Below are 23,585 nucleotides of genomic sequence, written 5' to 3' on the forward strand. Positions count from 1 at the left end.
GCTCTCCAGTGTTCACTCAGTGGAAGAACAAGCTGGACCAAGACAACCTACAGTCATGACATTCACAAACTTTGCCATGTTTTTTTTTTCTTTTTCTTTATGACTATGTTTTTCTGAAATCGTAACCATATTTGCTATTTGTGCTATTTGCAGTGTACTTTGTGCTGTTGGTAATGTACTTTGCAACCTGGCCCCAGAGGAACGCAGTTTCATTTGGCCATATTCATATATGGTTGAATCGATGCAGTTATAAAACATAGAAACATAGAAAACCTACAGCACAATACAGGCCCTTCGGCCCACAAAGTTGTGCCAAACATGTCCCAACCTTAGAAATTACTAGGGTTACCCATAGCCCTCTATTTTTCTAAGCTCCATGTACCTATCCAAAAGTCTCTTAAAAAAACCCTATGTATCCACCTCCATCACTGTTGCCGGCAGCCCATTCCACACACTTGCCACTCTCTGAGTAAAAAACTTACCTCTGACATCTCCCCAGCACCTTAAACCTGTGTCCTCTTGTGGCAACCATTTCAGCCCTGGGAAAAAGCCTCTGAATGTCCACGTGATCAATGCCTTTCATCATCTTACACACCTCTATCAGGTCACCTCTCATCCTCTGTCATTCCAAGAAGAAAAGGCCGAGTTCACTCAACCTATTCTCATAAGGCATGCTCCCCAATCCAGGCAACATCCTTGAAAATCTCCTCTGCACCCTTTCTATGGCTTCCATATCCGTCCTGTAGTGAGGCAACCAGAACTGAGCACAGTACTCCCAAGTGGGGTCTGACCAGGCAAGACAGCAGCTATACTTCATTAGGAGTTTGAAGAGATTTGGTACATCAACAAATACACTAAAAAAATGCTATGGATGTACTGTGGAGAGCATTCTGACAGGCTGCATCACTCTCTGGTAAATGGGGGAGGGAGCGCGGGGGTGCTACTGCACAATACCAAAAGAAGCTACAGAGGGTTGTAAATTTAGATGGCTCCATTTTGGATACATGCATGCCCTTTTCTCACTGTTACCATCACGTAGAAGGTACAGAAGCCTAAAGGCACACACTCAGTCATTCAGGAAGAGCTTCTTCTCCTCTGCCATCCGATTCCTAAATAGATATTGAACCCTTGGACACTACCTCACTTTTTTAATACCTAGTATTTCTGTTTTTGCACAATTTTTAATCTATTCAACATACATATACTGCGATTTATTAATTAATTATTAGTATTATTATTATTATTATTATTATTTTATTTTGTGTTTTTTTCTTCTAAGTTATGTAATGCATTGAACTGCTGCTGCTAAGTTAACAAATTTCACATCACACGCCGGTGATAATAAACCTGATTCTGATTCTGATTCTGAAATTAATATTGAACAAGTAAAGAAGTGTGTGGACATTTTCAGGGATTCTTAGGACAATATACACTCCTCTATTTCTCCTACATATTCTGTTTTAGTTATGATGTCATCTAGTTAGTTATGGAGTTTGTACACTGTACATGTGCAAAGATTAAAAATCATCGAATCGCTTTGGAACAAGAGACAGCCATTCAGTCTATTGAGTCCCTGCCAGCTTTCTGTGGAGGAATACAGTCATTCCAACTTCTCCAGCATAACTTTATATCTGAAATCCTAAATCCATGGAATCTGATGTGCTGAATAAAATTAAACATAATACTCTAGTGGTCCAACCAATGTTAGATAACAACTCAACCTCTATCAAACACAGGTTAGCCCAGGTATTGCATGAAGTGGCTAAAGACTCAGATAATCTATTTCCTCTGTAACTCTCTATTTCCTTCAAAATTAACAGCAAACCTCTGATTCTGGGGACTTCCCTCCTTTGTCTTGTCACCTCTCTTTCCCACAGTTACTTTAAAATCTACACCAACGTACATCAAGCTCTCGGTCATTTAGTCCTAATGCAACCTTCTTTGTCTTGGTACTTATTTTTGCTAATAATCCACTTATGCAGACATACAGTAGCATAAAAGTAAGTTTTTGTTATGGAAGATTTTGATGAGAATTGTTAGTCTGGTAATGAATCAGTTGTAGATATATGGGATCATAATCAAGTATTCCAAACCTAAACTCAAACACAGTTTGAAAGAGTAAACCTCCTTCTATTACTGGCCCAGAAATAGGTCCAAAATCAGCTTCTGATGGGTATTCCTGCTGTTATTTTTTAAATGTTATCCACTTATTTAAGGTTGCCTACTGGGCATAACAAATCCTTTTGCATGATTCACAAAAGGTTTGTATGCAAGTACTGCAAATAACGAGGATCGCTAATAATGTAACTGTTTGCTGCCAAACGATTTGAACACTAAAGCAGGGAGTTATGCTTCATTTAAAAAGGTCATGGATGAGAGTACCTCTTTGACTCCTAATTTAAGGTAGGATGGTAACACACTGGAAACAGTTCAGAATAGGTATAATAAAACTCAAAGCTGAGTTTTCATATGCGGAAAGATTAGGTAAGTATCATCTGGAATTTAGAAGATTGAGAGGGAATGATACAGCATAGAACAGTACAGCACAGCACAGGAACAGACCCTTCAGCCCATGTTGTATGTGCCAAACATAATGCCAAATTAAACTAAATCTCTTTTTCCTGTACATGACCATATCTGTACATTTCCCTACACATTCATACGTGTATCTGAAAGTTTTTTGAATACGACAGTTGTGTTTCTTTCCATTGCCGCCCCTGACATCCTCTTCTAGGCATCTACCAGTCTGTGTAAAAATAAACTTGCCCCACACATCTCCAATGAACTTACTCATTCTCACCTTAAATGCTTGCTCTCTGGTATTAGATATTTCAAGCCTGAGGAAAAGTTTCTGACTCAATACCCTCTCTGTGACTTATAATTTTATAAAACTCTGTCATTTTTCTTCTCAGCTTTTGATGATGGAGAAATCATCCTAGGTTTGTCAAACCTCTTCTCCTCTTATCCAGACAGTGCCCTGGTAAATTCTTTTGCAAGCTTTCTAAGCCTTCACGTCCTTGTAATGGGGCAACCAGATTACACACAATATTTCAAGTGCGGCTTAACCAAAGTTTTATATAATTGCAGCATGACTTCCTGACTCTTGTATTAAAAAAAAAAATTGAGTGGATTTAACAATGTCAATATGGAAGGTTGTTTCCTCTTGAGGGAAAATTGAGGACCAGATGGAAACATTTAAATATATGGGGCCACCCATTTAAGACAGAGAATTTTGTTTATCCTGGACATTTCACAGCCTTTGTATATTTCTTCCTCAAAAGACAGTAGTAGTAGAGACTTTGCATATTTTTTATTATACAGATAAGCCAGGGAAGAAATAATACCACAGGTAGCCATGAAGGTAGAGCTGAGTTTACATTTACATTGACTATGAAATTATCAAATGGCAGAGCAGACTTGAGTGCCTCTGAGTCCTACTCTGATCCTAAATTTGTGTATTTGTATGACAGCATGTCCTTCAAAGTGGTACAGAGCTGTCCAATCCCAATGCAAATGCTTTCATGGACTCAAAAAATAAACCACACATACAAGAATTTTCAAAGTTGCTGGGCTGTTTGCCTTGCTTCTGCATTTTGCGCTTTGGGCCGATGAGAGAAAACATTTCACTTTTGTTCCCTTTGCAACTAGTGTGGTGAGTTTCATTGAAACGTAGTCAAACTCAAAAATGAAGAACCAGTGGATAAGAATTCAGTAAAGCCTCTCCGTTCATTTGGTATCATAAATAAAAGCAGTAATGTAATGCCTGTCAAATTATTGAAGTGTATTAATTGTTTCACAGATTATTTTTCTGGATTTTCCAAATTATATACAATGAAACTTGTCTCTTCTGATTGCAGGATAGTGAAGGACAAACAGCATTGCACTATGGTAAGTCTGTTAATTTGATTTTGTTTTAATTATTCTGCATTGCAAAGATTATTTGCCAGATTTTGAAAGGAAGGCTAGATCAAATCAATTTCGAATTCAGTAGTTTATTTTATTAACAAAATAATTTCTGGATTTATGGTCATAATGAGAATGGAAACTACAAGTTAAGTGTGATATTAATATTGGTATCTCCCTAGCAACTGTATGGTAGTACTGCTGACTCTAAAATAATAGGCAGAATTTTTTTCTCTCTGTATTTTAATCCCTTAAGTTACATGTTTTTCTCTCTTGACCATGAATGAAAATATATCAGTTATTACATCGTGATGGGTTGGCAAATCACAATAAAGTACACTCCATGGCCACTTCATTAGTTACACCTGTACACCTGCTCATTAATGTAAATATCTAATCAGCCAATCATATGACCGCAACTTCTGCGGTCATACTTAGCAAATCTACAGAGCAGTAACTATAAACAGTTATGTGATCCAATTGATTTTGACCATGGAGTGATTGTTGGTGCCAAACAATGGTTTGAGTATCTCGGAAACGGCTTATTTCCTGGGATTTTTATGCTGAACAATCCCTAGAGTTTACAGAGAATGATTCAAAAAACATACAATAAGCAGCAGCTCTATGGGTGAAAATGCCTTGTTTATGAGAGAGGTCAGAGAAGAATGACTAGACTGGTTCAAGCTGACAGGAAGGTAACAGTAACTCAAATTACAACATTACAACAGTGGTGTGCAGAAGAGCATCTCAGAACTCACAGCACATTGAACTTTATTGCTCATACTGAAGATATGTTGCTCAATGTTTACTTTAATCCAGATCTTCGAGACGATCTACCCAAGATCTCTTTCCTTCCTCCTCACTTTTCTGCTTCAAAGATAACCTGAATCTTGAGACCCACTCTATAAGGTACTACAGGGCTTTCCCAGAGCAACATGCTGTAAATGGCAGAATTATTATTAAATATTGTCCAAGCATTACAGGATTCAGCCCCTGTATATTTGGCAGCTTGGAAAGGTCTGTATCCATTAGTGAGTGTGTGCAGCGTTGTCAAGACCTGGTCATTTTGGGTAACCTTTGATTTGTTGTGGCGGCACCAGCAGAAAGCTAACCAAATTGTCCAAAGAGCAGTGGTTCTCACCCTACTGTGAGATTGGTGCCTAGGATGGCACAGATGGTATCCAAATGTGACAATGATTGTGTAGGCTTGGGAAGGAAACTTGTTCTCTGAGTAAACATAGCTTGCTTTTGTGAGCTCTTACCCATTCACCTTACTTCTGCTCATTAACAACGCTGATTTGTGCAAAAGCTTGAAGTTGAGACAGAATCCTTCAGCACCTTGTGCACCACTCCCCGTGGATGTTACCAACTCTAAGTAATTCCTGTAGCATTAACATCCTATGGAGTTTTAGCAGCAATTAATAGAGCATAAGCCAGTAAGATGTCAATGATATCAGTAAATAGCATTTCTGGGGAGTCTTTCCTTGCTCTGAACATGCTTTTGGCTGCACAACTTAAGTAAGTATAGAACATCAACCTTTAGTTTAATAAAGTCTAATCAAATCAGCATAGGCACATGTTGAACAGTTACCATTATGGCAACTGATTTCTTATGCTATAGATGTGTTTGCTGTCAAAGAGTAGACACATGCAACCTGATTTTATGACGATATAGAGAACCATTGTGAAATTTGTTCAAAATATTTCTGCAGTAAAAATGGATTTGATGAGGGGTGAGGAATCTTCCTCTCCTTTTCACTTATACACTCTCTTGCTGGCTCTCTCTTTCTCTTTTTCACTGATTCTGTCTCTGTCACACTTTCTCTCTTCTCCCTCTTCCTCTCTTATAATCTAAAAGTATTACTCATCATAACCATCCTTTTGATTGTACCACATCCCATCCTGTTTGTTTGATAGGAATACTTGATGTTCAACCATTAGTGCAACAAAGATGCTTTGATGCAGGAAAGTTTTTTTTGTGTGTGTTACCTATCAGCAGTCTAAAACTTGTTCGTGTATGATTCCACAAACATTCATATTGAGCAAGTGACAATTAAGGACAAAACTAAACACTCTGAAGTCATCTTGTTATTTCTGTAATGGTTTGTTACTTTGCTGACATTATCAAATAATATGCACATGGATGAAAACAGTGTGTTTTCAAAGTTCCATATCAACACCGGAGTCCAACAGCATCTTGGGATAGGATTTCAGACAACCTTTTTGTCTATTTATTGTTCAGCATGAGTTATGCATTCTTCCTGCAGACATCTGACTATAAGTGGAATTTGTGTAATCTGTAAAACTATCAAAAAAGAGCCAGGATATGATATGAGTGGATTGATGAGAGTTTTGAAATAAGGATGTAAAGTGCCATTGGAATGCCTGCAGAATTAGGCAGATCTTGGTAGCAGAGCAAAAAATGGTTCATCTCAGGAATCAAACATGACACTCTACCTCTGGCCCAGCTAATTCAGGTTCAGATAGTTGCCAGAACAAGGGAAGGGTCCTCATTTATATTTCTATTATGAATTATTTTTCCACCTTTTTATAATGGAGAATGTAAAAATAAATTCTCCACAATGTATTAGGTCCTAATTTATGTAGATTGCCTCAATTTTAGTTGTGTGCAAAGGAATTTGTAATTAAATAATAGATAAGTGTTCATAGAAACACGTACAAACAAGCTGGATGAACTCAGCAGGTCGGGCAGCATCTGTTGAAAGGAGCAGTCAACGTTTCGGGCCGCGACCCTTCGTCAGGACTGAAGGAGGAGGGGGCAGGTGCCCTATAAAGAAGGTGGTGGGAGGGGTATGGTGCAGGTGAAAAACCAATCAGAGGAAAGATCAAGGGGTGGGGGAGGGGAAGCAGGAGAGGTGAAGAAGGAATGTAAGGGGAAAGCACTAAGGGTAGTAGAAGAAGGCAGAATCATGAGAGAGGTGATAGGCAGCTAGAAGGGGAGGCAGAGTGAAAGCGTGATGGGGAAGGGAGAGGGAGGGAATTACCGTAAGTTGAAGAATTCATTGTTCATACCAAGGGGCTGGAGACTACCCAGACGATGTATGAGATGTTGCTCCTCCAACCTGAGTTTGACCTCATCATAGCAGTAGAGGTGGCCATGTATGGACATATCTAGATGGGAATGAGAGGCAGAGTTGAAGTGGGTGGCAACCGGGAGATCCTGTCTGTTGTGGCGGATGGAGCGGAGGTGCTCGACGAAGCGGTCCCCTAATCTGCGTCGGGTCTCGCCGATGTAGAGGAGGCTGCACCGGGAGCACCGGATGCAATAGACGACTCCAGCAGACTCACAAGTGAAGTGTTGCCTCACCTGGAAGGACTGTTTGGGGCCCTGAATGGTGGTAAGAGATGAGGTGTAGGGACAGGTGTAGCACTTACACTTACAGAGGTAAGTACCAGGTGGGAGATCTGTGGGGAGGGACTTGTGGACCAGGCAGTCGCAGAGGGAACGATCCCTGCGAAAAGCAGAGAGGGGTAGAGAGGGAAAGGTGTGCTTAGTGGTGGGGTCCTGTTGAAGGTGGCAGAAGTTGCGGAGGATAATATGCTTGATCTGGAGGCTGGTGGGGTGGTAGGTGAGGACAAGGGGAACACGGTCCCTGTTGTGGTGACGGGAGGATGGGGTGAGGGCTGAAGTGTGGGAAATGGAGGAGATGCAGGTGAGGGCATCATTGATGACGGCAGAAGGGAAACCACGATTCTTAAAGAAAGAGGACATTTGAGATGTCCTGGAACGGAAAGCCTCATCCTGGGAGCAGATGCGGCGGAGACAGAGGAACTGGGGAATAGCATTTTTACATTTGGCAGGGTGGGATGAGGTATAATCAAGGTAGTTATGGGAGTCAGTGGGTTTATAGAAGATGTCAGTGGATAGTCTGTCTCCAGAGATGGAGACCCAGAGATCAAGAAAGGGGAGAGAAGTGTCCGAGATGGACCAAGTAAATTTGAGGGCTGGGTGAAAGTTAGAGGCAAAGTCGATAAAATTGACAACCTCAGCATGGGTGCAGGAAGCAGCACCAATGTAGTTGTCAATGTAGCGAAGGAAAAGTTGGAGAGCAGTACCAGTATAGATTTGGAGCACAGACTGTTCCATATAACCCACGAAGAGGCAGGCATAGCTGGAGCCCATGCGAGTGCCCGTAGCTACACCCTTGGTCTGAAGAAAGTGGGAAGAGCTGAAAGAGAAGTTATTAAGTGTGAGTACCAGTTCGGCCAACCGGAGGAGTGTGGTGGTGTTGGGGAATTGGTGAGGTCTATTGTCAAAAAAGTAGCGGAGGAGGGCTTTGAGGCCTTCTCAATTGGGAATTGAAGTGTATAAGGATTGGACATTCATGGTGAAAATGAAGCAGTCGGGACCAGGGAACTAGAAGTTATTGAAGAGATGGAGGGCATGGGTTGTATCCCGGATGTAGGTGGGGAGAGACTGAACTATGGGTGACAAAATGAAGTCCAGGTAGGCAGATACAAGTTTGGTGGGGCAGGGCAGGAAACTATAGGCCTACCAGGACAGTCAGGCTTGTGGATCTTGGGGAGGAGGTAAAACCGAGCAGTGCGGGGTGTGGGAATTATGAGTTTTTTGGCCGAGGATGGAAGGTGTCCAGAGTTGATAGGGCAGTGATGGTATGGGAGACAATGGTTTGATGTTTTTTGGTGGGGTCCTGTTCCAGGCGTAAGTAAGAGGAGGTGTCAGAGATTCTACCTAATATCTCAAATATTAATTGTTTATAATCTATCAGTTCTATGATTGTTACATTCAACCACTGCCAAGAATTAAAATATGGAGAAAATAATGATTTAAGGTGAATTAATAGCAATTGTGTATTCATCATTATTGTCTAAAGCTGTGAACAAAGTGTACACTTTCTACTGGATGCTTGCTGCCTGTGGAACATTTCTAGGTTGTCTACCCTTTGCTTGCTGAACCCCATCACACAGACCTATAGTTAGCAAATGACTTACTACCCACAGAATATGTGTTATGCAAGTTGAGACTTAGATGGACCGTAGCAAACATCTTACACATGTTAGTACATTTCAATTGACTCGGGGAAGTTTCAGAAATAAATCTTAAAACTATTGTTTCTCTGTTTCCTTACAACATAGAAGGATGCAATTTGATCCATCAAGTGAATGCCAACTCTCAGTGCTCCAACCTTTCCATTAGATGTATGCTTACTGTCCCAACATTTCCATCAACATTCGCCCCTCCATTGCCATCCTAAAACTCAACTATACATTGTCTTGGCATGTACTTTTGCAATCACAGAGAGAACGTGCAGACTCCACGCAAACAACATCGGGACTCTGGATCTGGGTTGTGTGGAGAGGCAGCACACACAACTGCCTCTTGGATGCAACTAGGTGATAATAACAAGTGAAAAGGAATCAAAACACAGATGTCTTGGAAATTTTTGTTTTAAAAACCAGCTTTTCAGATTATATTTATGCAAGCAGTACTCTCCTACAAAATTGCTTTGAGAGGCAATTAAACTGCACTTTTAGCCTTATCATCCATGAAGACTTTGAACGTTAAAAATATTTACAAGCAGTGAACTGTTAGAAATTAATTGTGCTAGCAAAAATTAAAATATAAAATATTTGAAATGTCACTATCAAGTATAGTGGTGCTAGGAAGTTTATGAACCTTGTAGAATTTTCTCTATTTCTGCATAAATATAACCTAAAATATGATCAGATCTTCACATAAATCCTAAAGCTAGAGAAAGAGAACCCAATTAAATAAATAACACAAGAAGCATTACACTTGTTCATTTATTTATTAAGAAAAATGATCCAATATTGTGTGTATTTTTTGGAAAAAGTATGTGAACCTTTGCTTTCAGCAACTGGTGTGACCGCCTTGTACAGCAATAACTTTATAAATGTTTCCGGTAACTGTTGATCAGTCCTGCACATTGGCTTGGAGGAACTTTAGGCCATTCCTCCTTACAAAACGCTTCAATTCTGGGATGTTAGTGGGCTTTCTTGCATGAACTGCTTGCTTCAGGTCCTTCCACAACATTTCTATATGATTAAGGTCAGGACATTGACTTGGCTATTCAAAAACACAAATTTTCTTCTTTTTCTTTTAAATCTTTTCATTGATTTTAAACAAACATAAATGAAACATTGAGTACAAATAGCTTGAGAGTACATAATTAATAGGTTAAGGTATAAATATGAATAGTTAATAATCCATATATAATAACCTCCCAAACTCATAGTGATTACAGAAAATGGAAAAAATTAAAAAAAACAAAAAAAAACTAACCTAACCAACATGGTCCATTGCATTATATCAAATATACACAGTAGTGTCAATAACTCCGCACCTCTATCCAAATAATTAAAGATGATAAGAATAAGGTTTAGGAAAAGTCAGTTTAGCTCATATGAAAATGTTGAATAAATGGTCTCCAAGTTTCTTCAAATTTAACTGAAGGGTCGAAGACAACACTTCTAAATTTTTCTAAACTCAAACAAGAAATAGTTTGAGAAAACCATTGAAATGTAGTTTAGGGATTAATTTCTTTCCAGTTCAATAGGATAGATCTTCTAGCCATTAATGTAACAAATGCAATCATCCACCGGGCTGAGGGGGATAAACAACTATTATCCACCATTGGTAAACTGAAAATTGCAGTAATAGGATGCGGTTGTAATTTGATGTTCAGAACTGTTGAAATAATACCAAAAATATCTTTCCAATAATTTTGCAAACAGGGGCAAGACCAAAACATGTGGGTCAATGAAGCGACTTCAGAACGACATGTGTCACAGGTTGAATTAACATGAGAATAAAATCGAGCAAGTTTGTCCTTGGACATATGAGCCCTATGTACAACCTTAAATTGTATTAGGGCATGTTTAGCACAAATGGAAGAAGAATTAACTAATTGTAAAATTTTCTCCCACTGCTCAGTGGGTTCAGGACAGTGAAGTTCTTTTTCCCATTCCTTCTTAATTTTTTCTGATACCCCTGGCTGTATTTTCATGATCATATTATAAATGATGGCTACTAAACCCTTCTGGCAAGGATTCAGAGCTAGAATTTTTTCTATAATATCCATTGGACATATTTTCAGAAAAGGCTGTAACATATTATTCAAAAAATTTCTAACTTGCAAATATCTAAAAAAAATTAGTTTTAGGCAAATTATTTTTATTGGACAGCTGTTCAAAGGACATAAAACTGTTATCTAAAAATAAATCACGGAAACATGTTATACCTTTTGTTTTCCATAACACAAAGGCTTGATCCATAAAAGAGGGCTGGAAAAAAAAGTTAGATATAATAAGGCTCGATAAGATAAACTTATTCAAGCCAAAGAATTTACGAAATTGAAACCATATTCGTAATGTATGTTTAACTGTAGGATTAGTTATTTGTTTATTCAGTTTAGATAAAGCAAAAGGAAGCGAAGATCCTAAAATAGAAAACAATGAAAAGTCTTGTACAGATTTACACTCCAAATTTACCCATTGTAGGCAAGGTACTATGACCGATTCTTGTGTCCAAAATATTAAATATCGAATGTTAACTGCCCAGTAGTAAAATCTTAGGTTTGGCAAAGCCAAACCACCTTCCTTCTTAGGCTTCTGTAAATATTTTTTACTTAATCTAGGATTTTTATTCTGCCACACATAACGAGGATATTTTGGAGTCAATAATGTCAAAAAAAGATTTAGGAATAAAAATTTGTAATTACCAATTTTCTTTTTAAGCCATTCTGCTGTTGATTTGCTCTTGACTTTCGGATCATTGTCTTACTGCATTATCCAACTTCAATTAAGGTTCAGGTGATAGACTGCTGCCCTGACATTCTCCTGTAAATTGTCTTGATACAATTTTGAATTCATTGTATCCTCAACAATTTCAGACTCTGCAGGCCTTGAGGCAGCAAAATAGCCCCATGCCAAAGTACTCCTTCTACCATGCTTCACAGGTGGGATGAGGTTTTGGTGTTGGTGTGCAGTGCCCCTTTTCCTGCAAATATAGCAATGTGCATTTCTACCAAAAAGATCAACTTTTGTCTCATCTGTCCGCAGAATATTGTCCCAGAAGTGTTCCGGAACATCCAATTGGTCTTTTGCAAACTTGAGACATGCAGGAATGTCGTTTTTTTATGGAGAGCAGTGGTTTCCTCTGTAGACACTATTCTTATTCAGTGTTTTTCTTGTAGTGGACACATGAACAAAGACTTCAGCAAGTTCTAAAGATTTCTGCAGGCTTTTTGCTGTTACCCATGATTCTTTTTCACCTCCTTCAGCTTTGCACATTGTGCTTTTGGTGTGATCTTTGCAGGATGTCCACTCCTATGGAGAGTAGCAACAGCATGAGTTCCCTCCATTTGTAGACAATTTCTCTTACTATGGACTGATGGACACTCAGGTCTTTAGAAATCTTATTGTAGCCTTTTCCAGCTTCATGCATCTCTACAATTCTTCTTCTAAGGTCCTCTGAAAGTTGTTTTGATCGAGGCATGGTGCACATTTGAGAGGAGCAGACTCTGTCAGTAACTTGCATGTTTTTTTTTGTAGGGCAAGGCACCTCTACAACCCTCCCCTCCAATCTCATCTCATTGATTGGAACATATGTAGACTCCAAATAACTTTTGTAAAAGGCATTATCCCAGAGTTTCACGAACTTTTTCCAACAAATACATGTAATATTGGATCATTCTTCGCAATAAGTAATGAACAAGTATAATGTTTTTGTGGTTTTTTTTCTCATCTAGTTTTAGGACTTGCATGAAGATCTGATTGCATTTTAGGTCATATTTATGCAGAAATAGAGAGAAGTCTACAGGGTTCACAAACTTATTAGCACCCCTGTACCTTTGAATAACTTAATTCAACAATGTATGAAACTTCTGTATCTCCCTCAGGCCCACTCCTCTCCATTGGAATGGCCTGCCCCAGATTTACAATGTAACTTCCAGAAAACTGCAGAAAGTTAGCACACTAACTGTGGAACAAAAATATTTTTTCTTAATTACTGAAATATAGGAACAGTGAAAAGCATTTATTTCACTTATTTGCCCTGCTGGAGCTATTGTTCAACTGAACATATTGAACATATTGAACACATGCATAACTCAGAGTCAGACTTTGCTTATTGTGGCTAAAGCTGTTGACTCCAGTACTTATTAAATGCCATTTTATCAGAATTGGCCTTTTGCTGTCACCTGTGGTGATAAAGTGTGAAATATTGGTGGGTGGGTGTGCAGCTGCTAGATCCAAGATGGAACAGGGTAAAGGTGAATAACAGCTTTAATCATGTACTGTCTGTGGCTTCTGCCTCCTTTCTAAATTAAAATTCCTCTGAACAATCCTCATTGTGCCTTCATCAGTAACAATATTCTCAGAGAACTACAGATGTGCCCTTCAGCTCAGGACTAGGTGGAATTAACTCCTAACCCAGCTCACAACACACTTTGTTTACCACATATTTATAATACTTCATCAATCCTCCATCTTGTACAATAGATTCTGGCATCAGAATTTTAATTCACTTGCTAAATTTCTTTATAAAGCCATAAATAGTGCCAGGATTTAAGTGAGGTTCAATGATTTTTATCTTGTATCCTTTTAAACTGTTAAAACAATAAATGGGTTGTGTCTGGAAACAATATATAATACAGGGGTGGACTATTTAGGTTTGAAGTAATGAATTAAAAGTCGAGTTTACCCTCACATTATGGAGGAGTCGCATTCCAAGAAAATCTTAACAAGAATTGGCTATATTTGGTGATTATTTTGCAATTTGTGTTCATTTAGTTATTTTTTTCTTCTCAAATAAATTCCATGAGAACAAATTTTTATTCTGTATCTCAAACTTCTTGGTAGTGTTTTGGAAATTCTTTATGGGTGAATTTCTGTAACCTAAGCAAACATAATGCAGAGGAATACAGTATAATACAAAAACCCATGAGCAGAAAGATATAGTTGTTGGTTCACTGAAAACTTTGCATGACTTTTTTTCTTTTTGTTTAAACAACCAATCTGAATTTTCAAGCAGGGATGCCGTGTCTTGTTTTACTCGGTGAATTTCTGACGTGTATTTTGAATAGCGTTCATAGTATGTGTAATCAGTAATTTGTCAAAATCACGACTTATGTTTCCCAGCTACATTAGTTTAGAAAATGTGAAAAAGACTTCATTTCAGGTTGTACTTTAAGGCTCACATTTCTGCTTTGCTGCACCAGTAGCAGTGGCACTCAAGAACTCAGTTACTCTTTTATATTTTAGCTACTCCATAATCCACATATTCAGCTTCTCACCTTAATACTCACCTGACAAAAGTATACCCTGCATTGAACCACTCTAATTCATTAGAGGAGTTGCTGCAGTGGTTTTGATTTCTAAAATTTTACGTGATGTGCAGAGAATCAATCAGGATTAGTGCAAACGAATAGCTGATGGACAGATTAAGTGGGCTCAAGGTTCTATCTTGAGCTTTACAGATCTTCCTTAGGTTACACTAGGGTTCTACCTCTGCCAGCAGTTTGGAACCTCGTGCTCACATGGCAGAAGATGCCTGCAGCGCCGCTGGGGCCTGTTTACTAAATGGTTGTTTGTATGCAGGTCAATCATTCACAAGCTGTGGAGTACATAGAGAACTCCATGAATTATCAATCTGTTTTGAAATTTTAAATTGACTCCCACCGTTAATCGCATTTTGAGGAAAGACTTCATTGGCAATTTTGCCTGTTCTTGATGGGCCATCTAATCCTTGGTCAGTTCTCTTGACAGAAGAGCAAATGGGTCCTTACCATCCATCTGAGCAACTCATTTGATCATCTAAAACACTCCAGTTAGATTGTCTCATAATCATCCAAATTCATGACAGCACAAACTTAGTCTGTGCATTCTCTCTCTTTCAGCTTGGTTTTGTGCATACACAAAATTTATGCTTGAAAATTCAGGATGCAATTAGGCTGACAATATACTGGCTGATATTCTTATGATCTAAGTTTTCATTTAAGTAGCTGCAGATGCCTGCTATGTCACATGCATATTCTACATAGGTCAACATTTTTTAATCCAAGGTTATATGAAGTAAGTGTGTAATTCTGGCTATCTCAGTTGTTGTGTTTAAAGATTATTTTTGTTATTCAAGCAAATTGAGTTCTGTTTTAAAAATGAACTTAATATGTTAACAAATTGGTATAGATATACCGTAGAAATTAAGTTTCTAGACAGCAGCAGTTTTCTTTTGAGCTGCAGTTTAACCCAAGCTCTGCATTTTCCCAGCTATCCCCAAACCTTGCACAATAGACTGAGCAAATAACTCTGCTTCTTCACATTATCTATTAACTCACCTAAGTGATTCTGATAGATTATGTGAATGAACCTGTTCTGTAATCTGAACATCAGATTTAAATTGTGGAGATGATATTTCTAAACCAGCAGACATCCATGTGTGTTTGTGTGAATGTTTTTTGTGTATATTCAAACAATCAGCAATATCCTGATGTGTAGACAAGAGCCCTCCTGAGATTACGTTATTGCCCACAAGCAGTCCCAGAGGAAATCAAGCTGTTCTCGGAGGAGGAGAGGGACTCGCATGAGAGGGATGAGGCGGGCTCTGTGTCCTCGGAGCCCTTTGCTTCAGAGACACCATCTGCTGTTGTGTGCTGCCTCAGTCCCACCAGGACAGACCCTGACATCAAGGGACAGAAAGAGCTGAACAAGTGGCATAATGCAAGTTGATGAAGTTTAGCAGAGACACACATTCATTTTCCCTTTTCTCTGCACAAGGCCAAAGTTCTGTCATTTGATAAATGGGGTCCCAGTGCACCATAAATTCAGCTTCTTAACCTCCTGAGTCTTACACATACATTACATGAACATTCTTTGAACTGTGACTTCTAATATAAGCCAGCTTCTATTTTCAATTTTTATACACAGCTTGCTATGATAGAATTAATTTGCACAATGCAAGCTTTCAGAATATTATTTATGTTAATACAATTTTTGCATGTTTAATGAGTATGTATATGTATTTGTGTTATAAATAACACATATGCAAATACGTAACACGAATGCTGTATTTCTACTGTCTGTCTTAAGATAGTCTAATGATGGGTACAATTTCATGAATGCTAGCCATCCTCCTTAAGTGTCCACGCTGCATAACTGACCACTGAGACATTGTCCAGCTCTGTGATGGAGAGCATGACATTCAATCCCAGTTCTCTTTTGCCTGATCTCTATATACTCTTCCAAAATCAGGAACCTTGGTAAATCTCTTTTTTTCAAAACATTGATCTCCAGCAACCAAATGGTGCAATGTTGCATAGTTGTCTCACAGCTCCATTTACCAAGTTCGATCTTAACCTTGGCTGCTATCTGTGTGGAGTTTGTATCTTCTCCCTTTGACACCAGGGCTTTCCCTGGAGTGCTCAGCTTTCCTCTCATATCCCAAAGATGTGCAGCCGGTATCTCAATTGCCCACTAAATAAGTAGTTGGTAGAAGAATCTATGAAATCCATGAATGGCTCACTCCAGGCACAGCAGATACATTGGTGACATCCAAAGGCTTCTCAATACACTGGAATGACTGGATTACTGATTCAGAAAAGACAAATGGTAGGGGTCTGTGTTTCATGATAAATTCTTCTTGGTGCTTGAATGTAGCGGTCTTGTTGCATTCTTGTTCCTCCGATCTGGAACGTCCAATAATGAAGTGCCAATCATTCTACTTACCAAGAGAGTTGTCCTTCATAATCCTGACCACAGTTTACATACCAGCAAAATCCAATGTTAAGCAGGTACTTACAGTACTGAGTGCCAACATCAACAAACAAGAAACAGCCTACACTGACACCTTTCAAATTACTGTCGAGTTCTTCAATCAGAACTGTTTGAAGAAATCCCTGCCCAATTATCATCAGCATGTCGCCTGCAGCACCAGGGATCCCAACACACTCAACCATTGTTATACTACAATTAGGAATGCTTTCTGTATGCTTGCTGGAATTAGGAATGCTTACTGCATTTCGGGCAATCTGATTATATGGCTATCCTCATCCTCCCTGCATACAGATAAAGGCTAAAGAGCAAGGCTTCAGAGGTAAGGACAATGAAGAGGGAGGTGGAGGAGTAGCTACGGGATTCCTTCAAGTTGGTTCACTGGGCCATGTTCAAGGACTCATCAGAGGATCTGAACAAATACACCACAGTGATCACAGACATAATTTATAGCAGTTGTAAATGAGTTTGTCCCTATAAAATCATTGAGACTCTTCCCTAACCAAAAACCTTAGACCGTGAAATCTGCAATCTGCTACAGGCCAGATCAGTGGTACTTAGGTCATTTTGGTGACCAAGTAAAATACAAGAGGTCGCAATACAATCTCCGAAAAGCCATCTCATGTGCAAAGTGGCAATTCCAGACTAAATTTGGATTACTGAAGGAAGCTCGACAGTTGTGGCAGGCTCGAATGCTATCACCTCCTACAAGGTGAAATGATGCAGCATAGGTAACAACACGGTTGGGCTCCCAGATGAGTTCAGTGACACTTATGCTTACTTTGGAGACACCTTCATGAACTCCCAGTGCATCTGATGATCCTGTGATTTCAGAATGTTGAGGTCAATGTAAGAGCATCCTTCTGGTGGGTGAACCTGCAGAAAACATCCTGGCCGGATGAAATACCTGACCAAGTGCTAAACACTGGTGCTGATCAACTGGCTGGAGTGTTCACCAATTTCTTTAACCTCTTGCTTCATTCTGAGGTAACCACCTGCTTCAGGCAAGCTTCAATTATACTGGTGCCTAAGAAGAAAGTGGTAATCTCCCTCATGGACTGTCACCCAATAGCACTTGTATCCACTGTGATGAAATATTTTGAGAAGCTGGTAATGAAACATATCAACTTCTGCCTAAGATGCAACTTGGATCCACTCCAATTTGCCTACCGTCACAACATATCAACAGCATTGGCTCTTCACTCAATCCTGGAACATCTGGACAGCAGAGGTGCATACATCAGGATGCTCCTCATTGACTACAGCGTGGCGTTCAATACTATCATCCCCTCAAAATTAATAAATAAGCTTCAAGACCTAAGCCTTGATAACTCTTTGTGTAAATGAATCTTTGATTTCCTCACTGGCAGACCCTAGTCAGTTTGGATTAGCAACAACATCTCTTCCACAATCTCCATCAGCACAGGTGCTTAGACCCCTGCTCTAATCATTTTACACTTATGACCATGTCACCAAGCACACTGCCATATGTCGTTGGCTGAACCAAAGGTGGTGACAAAGAAAGAGAGAAATTGAAAATCTGGCTAGGTGGTACCGTAACAACAACCTCTTACTCAATGCCTGCAAGACCAAGGAGCTGGTTATTGACATCATTAGGAGGAAACTGGATGTCCATAAGCCAATCCTCATCAGGGGATCAGAGGTGGAGAGGGTCAGCAACTTTAAATTCCTCAATGTTATCATGTCAGAGGATCAGTCCTGGGTCCAATATGCAAGTGCCTTTGCAAAGAAAGCACTGCAGTGCCTTGACTTCCTTAGAAATTTGCAAAAATTTGGCATGTCATCTGAAATCTTGACAAACCTCTATAGGTGTGTGATGGAGAGTATATTGACTCTTCACATCAGAATCTGGTATGGAAACGCCAATGCCCTTGAACAGAAAAGCCTACAAAAAGTGGTGGGTACAGCCCAGTCCATCATGGGTAAAGCCCTCCCCACCATTGAGCACATCTATGCCAGGAAAGCAGCATTGATCATCAGTGACTCCCACCACCCAGGCCATGCTCTGCTCTCACTGCTGCCATCAGGAAGAAGGTACAGGATCCTCAGGACTCACACCACCAGATTCAGGAAGTTATTACTCATCAACTATCAAGCTCTTGAACCAGAGTGGATAACTTCACTCACCCCATCAGTGAACTGTTCCCACAAACTTTGGACTCACTTTCAAAGACTCTATAACTAAATTCCGTGATATCTATTAATTAATTAATTGATTGATTGATTGTTTATTTATTACTTATTGTTATTTTTCTTTCTCCCCCTCTGGTATTTGCACAGTTTGTTGTCTTTTGCACTTTGTCCATCCTATTGGGGGCAGTTTTTCATTGATTCAATTGTGTTTCTTTATTTATTGAGTATGCCTACAAAAAGATCAATCTCAGGGTTGTATATGGTGACGTATGTATATTTGAAGAATAACTTTACTTTGAACTTTGAAGAATCTGGGTGGTGTTGACATGCATATGAGAGAAAATAGATTACTAGGAAATAACTGAGATTATTCTGAGAGCCATCATAGACTCACTGGGACAAATAACATTTTTCCATATCGTAAGAAAATATAAAAAAAGTAACACTACCCTATTAATGTGTTACCATTTGTTAGCATTCCCTTTTGTATATACATCAATATGTACTGTATATGATGCCCAGAGTGATAGTTCATATGATGGGGTTTGTACAGTCCCAGGATAGGATTTCATTTCTACTGAATTGTCAACCTCTACAGGAGTATTTTAAAAGCAAGAACAACCACAGATACTGGAAATCTTTGGAATACTAGTCATGTAGGATCTGTGAAGAGAGTGACTGCTTCTCAAATCCGGAAAAGTGAGAAAGTATGCTGTAAATTACAGAAAATAAGAGATGTGGGAAGAACAAAAAAGAGGTTCAGCCCAGTACATCATGAGTAAAAACCTCCCAGTCACTGAGCACATCTACATGAAAGGCTGTCACAGGAATGCAACATTCACCGTCAGCTATCCTCACCACCCAGGCCATGCTCTTTTCTCACAGCTGCCATCAGGTAGAAGGCACAAGAGGCTCAGGACTTGCACCACATGGTTCAAGAACAGTTACTACCCCACAACCATCCGGGTCTTGAACAAAAGGAGATTTCTATACTCACTTGCCCATTTATTGAGATGTTTCTACAACAAATGATTTCACTTTAAGGACTCTTTATCTTGTTATTTCATGTTCTTGTTGTTTATTGCTATTTATTTATATTTGCATTTGCACAGTTTGTTGTCTTCTACACTCTATTTGATCTTTCATTGATCCTGTTATAGTTACTGCTCTATAGATTTGCTGGGTATGCCTGCAGGAAAATGAATCTCAGAGCTGTAAATGGTGATATATACGTACTTTAATAATAAAAGTTATTTTGGACTTTGAACTTTAGAAATCTTTAATGGGGAAACCAAAACTGAGTGATATATCCTTTTGATGTCATCTAAGTGAGGGAAATGATAAGCAGAATCAGGTCTATTGTCACTGACGTCAGTCGTGAAATCTACTTTTTTTGTAGCAGCAGTACAGTGCAGGTATACAAAATTGTTATGTTACAATAAATGAATAAATTAAAAATGCTAAAAGAGGAACAGCGAGGTAGTGTTTATGGACCATTCAGAGATCTGATGGCTGAGAGGAAGAAGCTGTTCCTAAAATACTGAGGTCTTGGGTCTTCAGGCTCCTGTACTCCACCTCCCCCGACCTCCTTGGCTATTAGTAATGATAAGAGAGCTTTTCCTGGATGGGTGGGTCCTTAATGATGGATGCCACCTTCTGGAGACACTGCCTATTGAAGATGTTCTCAGTGGTGGGGAACCTTGTGCTTGAGTTGGGCTGGTTGAGTCTAGAACCTCTGAACTCTCTGATCCCATGTATTGGAGTCTCTGTGCTAGATTGTGATGTGACTAGTCAGAGTGCTCTCCACAGTACTTCTTTGAAATTTGCTAGGGACCTTGGTGACATACAAAATCTCCTCAAAGTCCTAAAACAGTACTGTATAGCCACTGGCATGCCATCTTCATGAGTACATGAATATGGTGAACCAAGGATAGATCCTCTGAGATGTTGACGCCCAGGAACTTGAAACTGCTCATCCATTCCATCGCTAACTCCTCAATGAGAATTGGTTTGTGTTCTCCGGACTTCGCCTTCATGAAGTTTTATAATCAGTTGCTTGGTCTTGCTGACATTGAGTGCAAGGTTGTGGTTGTGACACCACTCAACTGGCCGATCTATTTTTCTTATTATTCAAGAATGCACTTGAATGCTTGTTATTAGAGTTGCACAAGACTTTCAACCCACCTTATCTATGGTAAACATCAAGTATCTGTGTATACTAATCCCAATTACTACCACTTGGTCTGTACCCTACTGTGCCTTGATGATGCTATTGTTCCTCCAAATGCTATTAAAATATTGTGAAAGTTCTTGTCTCCACCACCTTATCAGACAGCGAGTCCCAGATTTTTACCACTATCTGAATGAAAATAATTTTTCTCAGATTCCCTCTGAACCTCTTTCTCATCACTTTAAACCTATGACCTGTCATCCAATAAGCTTCTGTCAAGCAATATTTCTTGCCCGCTACCCTATTTATCCCTCTCTTAATTTTATATACCTACAAGAAGTTATTCTGCCCTTCCCCACTACCGCCTCCTCTGCTGCAAGGAAAACAGCCCCCAGAGTATCTATCCTTATCGTAACTAAAACATTCCACCTCAGGCAACCTACTGTTGAATCTCCTTTAGACCCTCTACAATGTAATCGTGTTCTTCCTATAGTGGCAAACAGAACTGCACACCAGTGTTCCTGCTGTGGCCTAACCAATGCTTTGTAAAGTTGTACCAAGGCTTCTCTGTCCTGGATGGGCATCAGGCTAGCATAGCAGATAGTGTGACGCTATTATAGCTTGGGGCATTGGAGTTTAGAGTTCAATTCTGTAAGAAAGTTTATGTGTTCTTCCCATATGCACATGGGTTTCCTATGGGTGCTCCAGGTTACTCCCACAGTCCAAAGACGAATGTGCACTGAGGTAATATAAGAGAAAACAAGAACAACATGCAAAGTAAAGAGAAAGTGTACTGGTTATAAACAGTAAGATACAAAGTCACAAAGAGGTAGAGTGTGAGATCAAGAGTCCATCTTATTGTTCTAAGGAAACATTCAATAGCTTTATAACAGTGGGATAGAAGCTGTCCTTGAGCCTGTGAGGTCCATCCTTGTTCATATGATGACATTGAATCCCTCTGTAAAGGCAATCTAGTAATTGAGTTTCTTCCTATGAGCAAGGATTTATCATTTGCCCTTTTGCCATCCCCCTTAATCACACAATAAAGTCTCTTATATTTCCAGTAAAATGGTATTTGGTATCACCCTCCCAATTTGGCACTGATATTCCCATCTGACTCCAGTTATCCCATGTTGGTTATTAATGATATCTATCAGTCATTCATTATCGTTAAGCATTTGTATTCTGCACTTTTTTCTTCAATAAATGATGATAGATAGTCATTTAAAAATCATATCTATTAATGGGAACTGTTAGTGAAAATACATTCAGGAGAGAGAGGGTCATCCTAGATATGCGATTGATATCCAGCAAAATCCCATGCGCATTATTCTTGAAGCTGCACTAATTCAGGCAAGTAAAAATCTTCATTCACATAGTTTGCCATGTAGAGACTTTGACTGGTCAGGGAGTGAGACACCAACTTCCAAAAACCTGAGCTGTGATCTACCCTTGCAGCTCATGTCTTTTTGGTTGTTCGATTTAATTGTTTGTTGAGTAGTGACCCCTCTCTCCATTGAAGCTGGAGGTCTCAGCAATGGTAATATAGTTAAACATAAAAGTTAGGCATTGAATGACACTTGTGTGGCACAATTGTAACTTGCAATTTAAAGCCCATGCTTAAGTATTGTCTACATTTCATATAGGAGCTTACTTACTTACCCTCATTACCATTCTGATTACACTATTGCTGATCCCAAAGAAGTCACTTCCTTACCTTTTGAAGTGTTATTTTATTAAAAATGTTAAGCTTTCTGCAGAAAAAAATTGAGATTCTTTCACTTCAATTATTTTATAGTTTTTGACTATGTCAATGAAACATAATAGATACTCCCTTCTCTTTGTCTTTTTGCAGCTTCTGCCTGTGAATTTGCTGATATTGTAGAGTTATTACTGAATTCTGGTGCGGATCCTACAATTCAGGATGGGGAAGGTTGTCTGCCTGAAGAGGTGACTGACTCCAAAGACATCTCACAAATGTTACGACAGTATGCTTCATCTAAAGGCTGACACCATCGTCAAGTGTCTGACTCCAAATGAACAGCATGGGGACAAAGTGTATCGAAGTGTATTTCATGGTAATTATTACTTAACTATCTGCAATAATAAATGGCTATTCATGGCTGCAGTGTTATGCTTTCTTCTGGTTATTTTCTTGAGCAAATATTGTACACTTCAAATTAAACAGACCAAAAACAGAGTTTTAATGCATGACAACTTGAAAGTAATATTAAGCAATTTTTAATTCAATATGAATGGAACACACTTCATTCTGGCACCTTAATGGTCAGTGGATGGAACAATTTCTTTACAGCAAGAGGATTTTGTAAAACTTGGAAAAAAGGAAAAGGCTGGAAACAGGTCAGACAATAGCTAGGTAAAGATACTATTTCAGATCAAAGAATCTTTATCATAAATTAGAAAATCTGTCCTGCTTACTGCATTTTCAAATCAAGTTATTTGTTTACTGCATTGGAAATACTGGTATGGGGTCAGTAATTAAGCTATTTTCCCTCCTTGATACCACCCTCACCTCTTGCACCTCCAGAAAACTGTTGTAATTACTATCAGGATGATTATAATCCCT

At 39.1% G+C, this 23,585-nt stretch overlaps 1 protein-coding gene across 1 annotated transcript in view; it reads left to right on the forward strand.

Annotated features, from left to right (window-relative positions):
• Positions 1 to 23,126, forward strand: part of acbd6 (acyl-CoA binding domain containing 6) — a 210,136-nt gene extending 187,010 nt beyond the window's left edge. The window contains exons 7-8 of the mRNA XM_073063610.1: positions 3,858 to 3,888; positions 22,854 to 23,126. Coding sequence (XP_072919711.1) covers positions 3,858 to 3,888; positions 22,854 to 23,008 — 186 coding nt within the window. The 3' untranslated portion in view covers positions 23,009 to 23,126. The remainder of the gene's footprint in view (positions 1 to 3,857; positions 3,889 to 22,853) is intronic.
• Positions 23,127 to 23,585: the final 459 nt, after the last annotated feature.

Source organism: Hemitrygon akajei, chromosome 12 (assembly GCF_048418815.1).
Source record: "Hemitrygon akajei chromosome 12, sHemAka1.3, whole genome shotgun sequence".
In the NCBI taxonomy this organism is placed as follows: Eukaryota; Metazoa; Chordata; class Chondrichthyes; order Myliobatiformes; family Dasyatidae; genus Hemitrygon; species Hemitrygon akajei.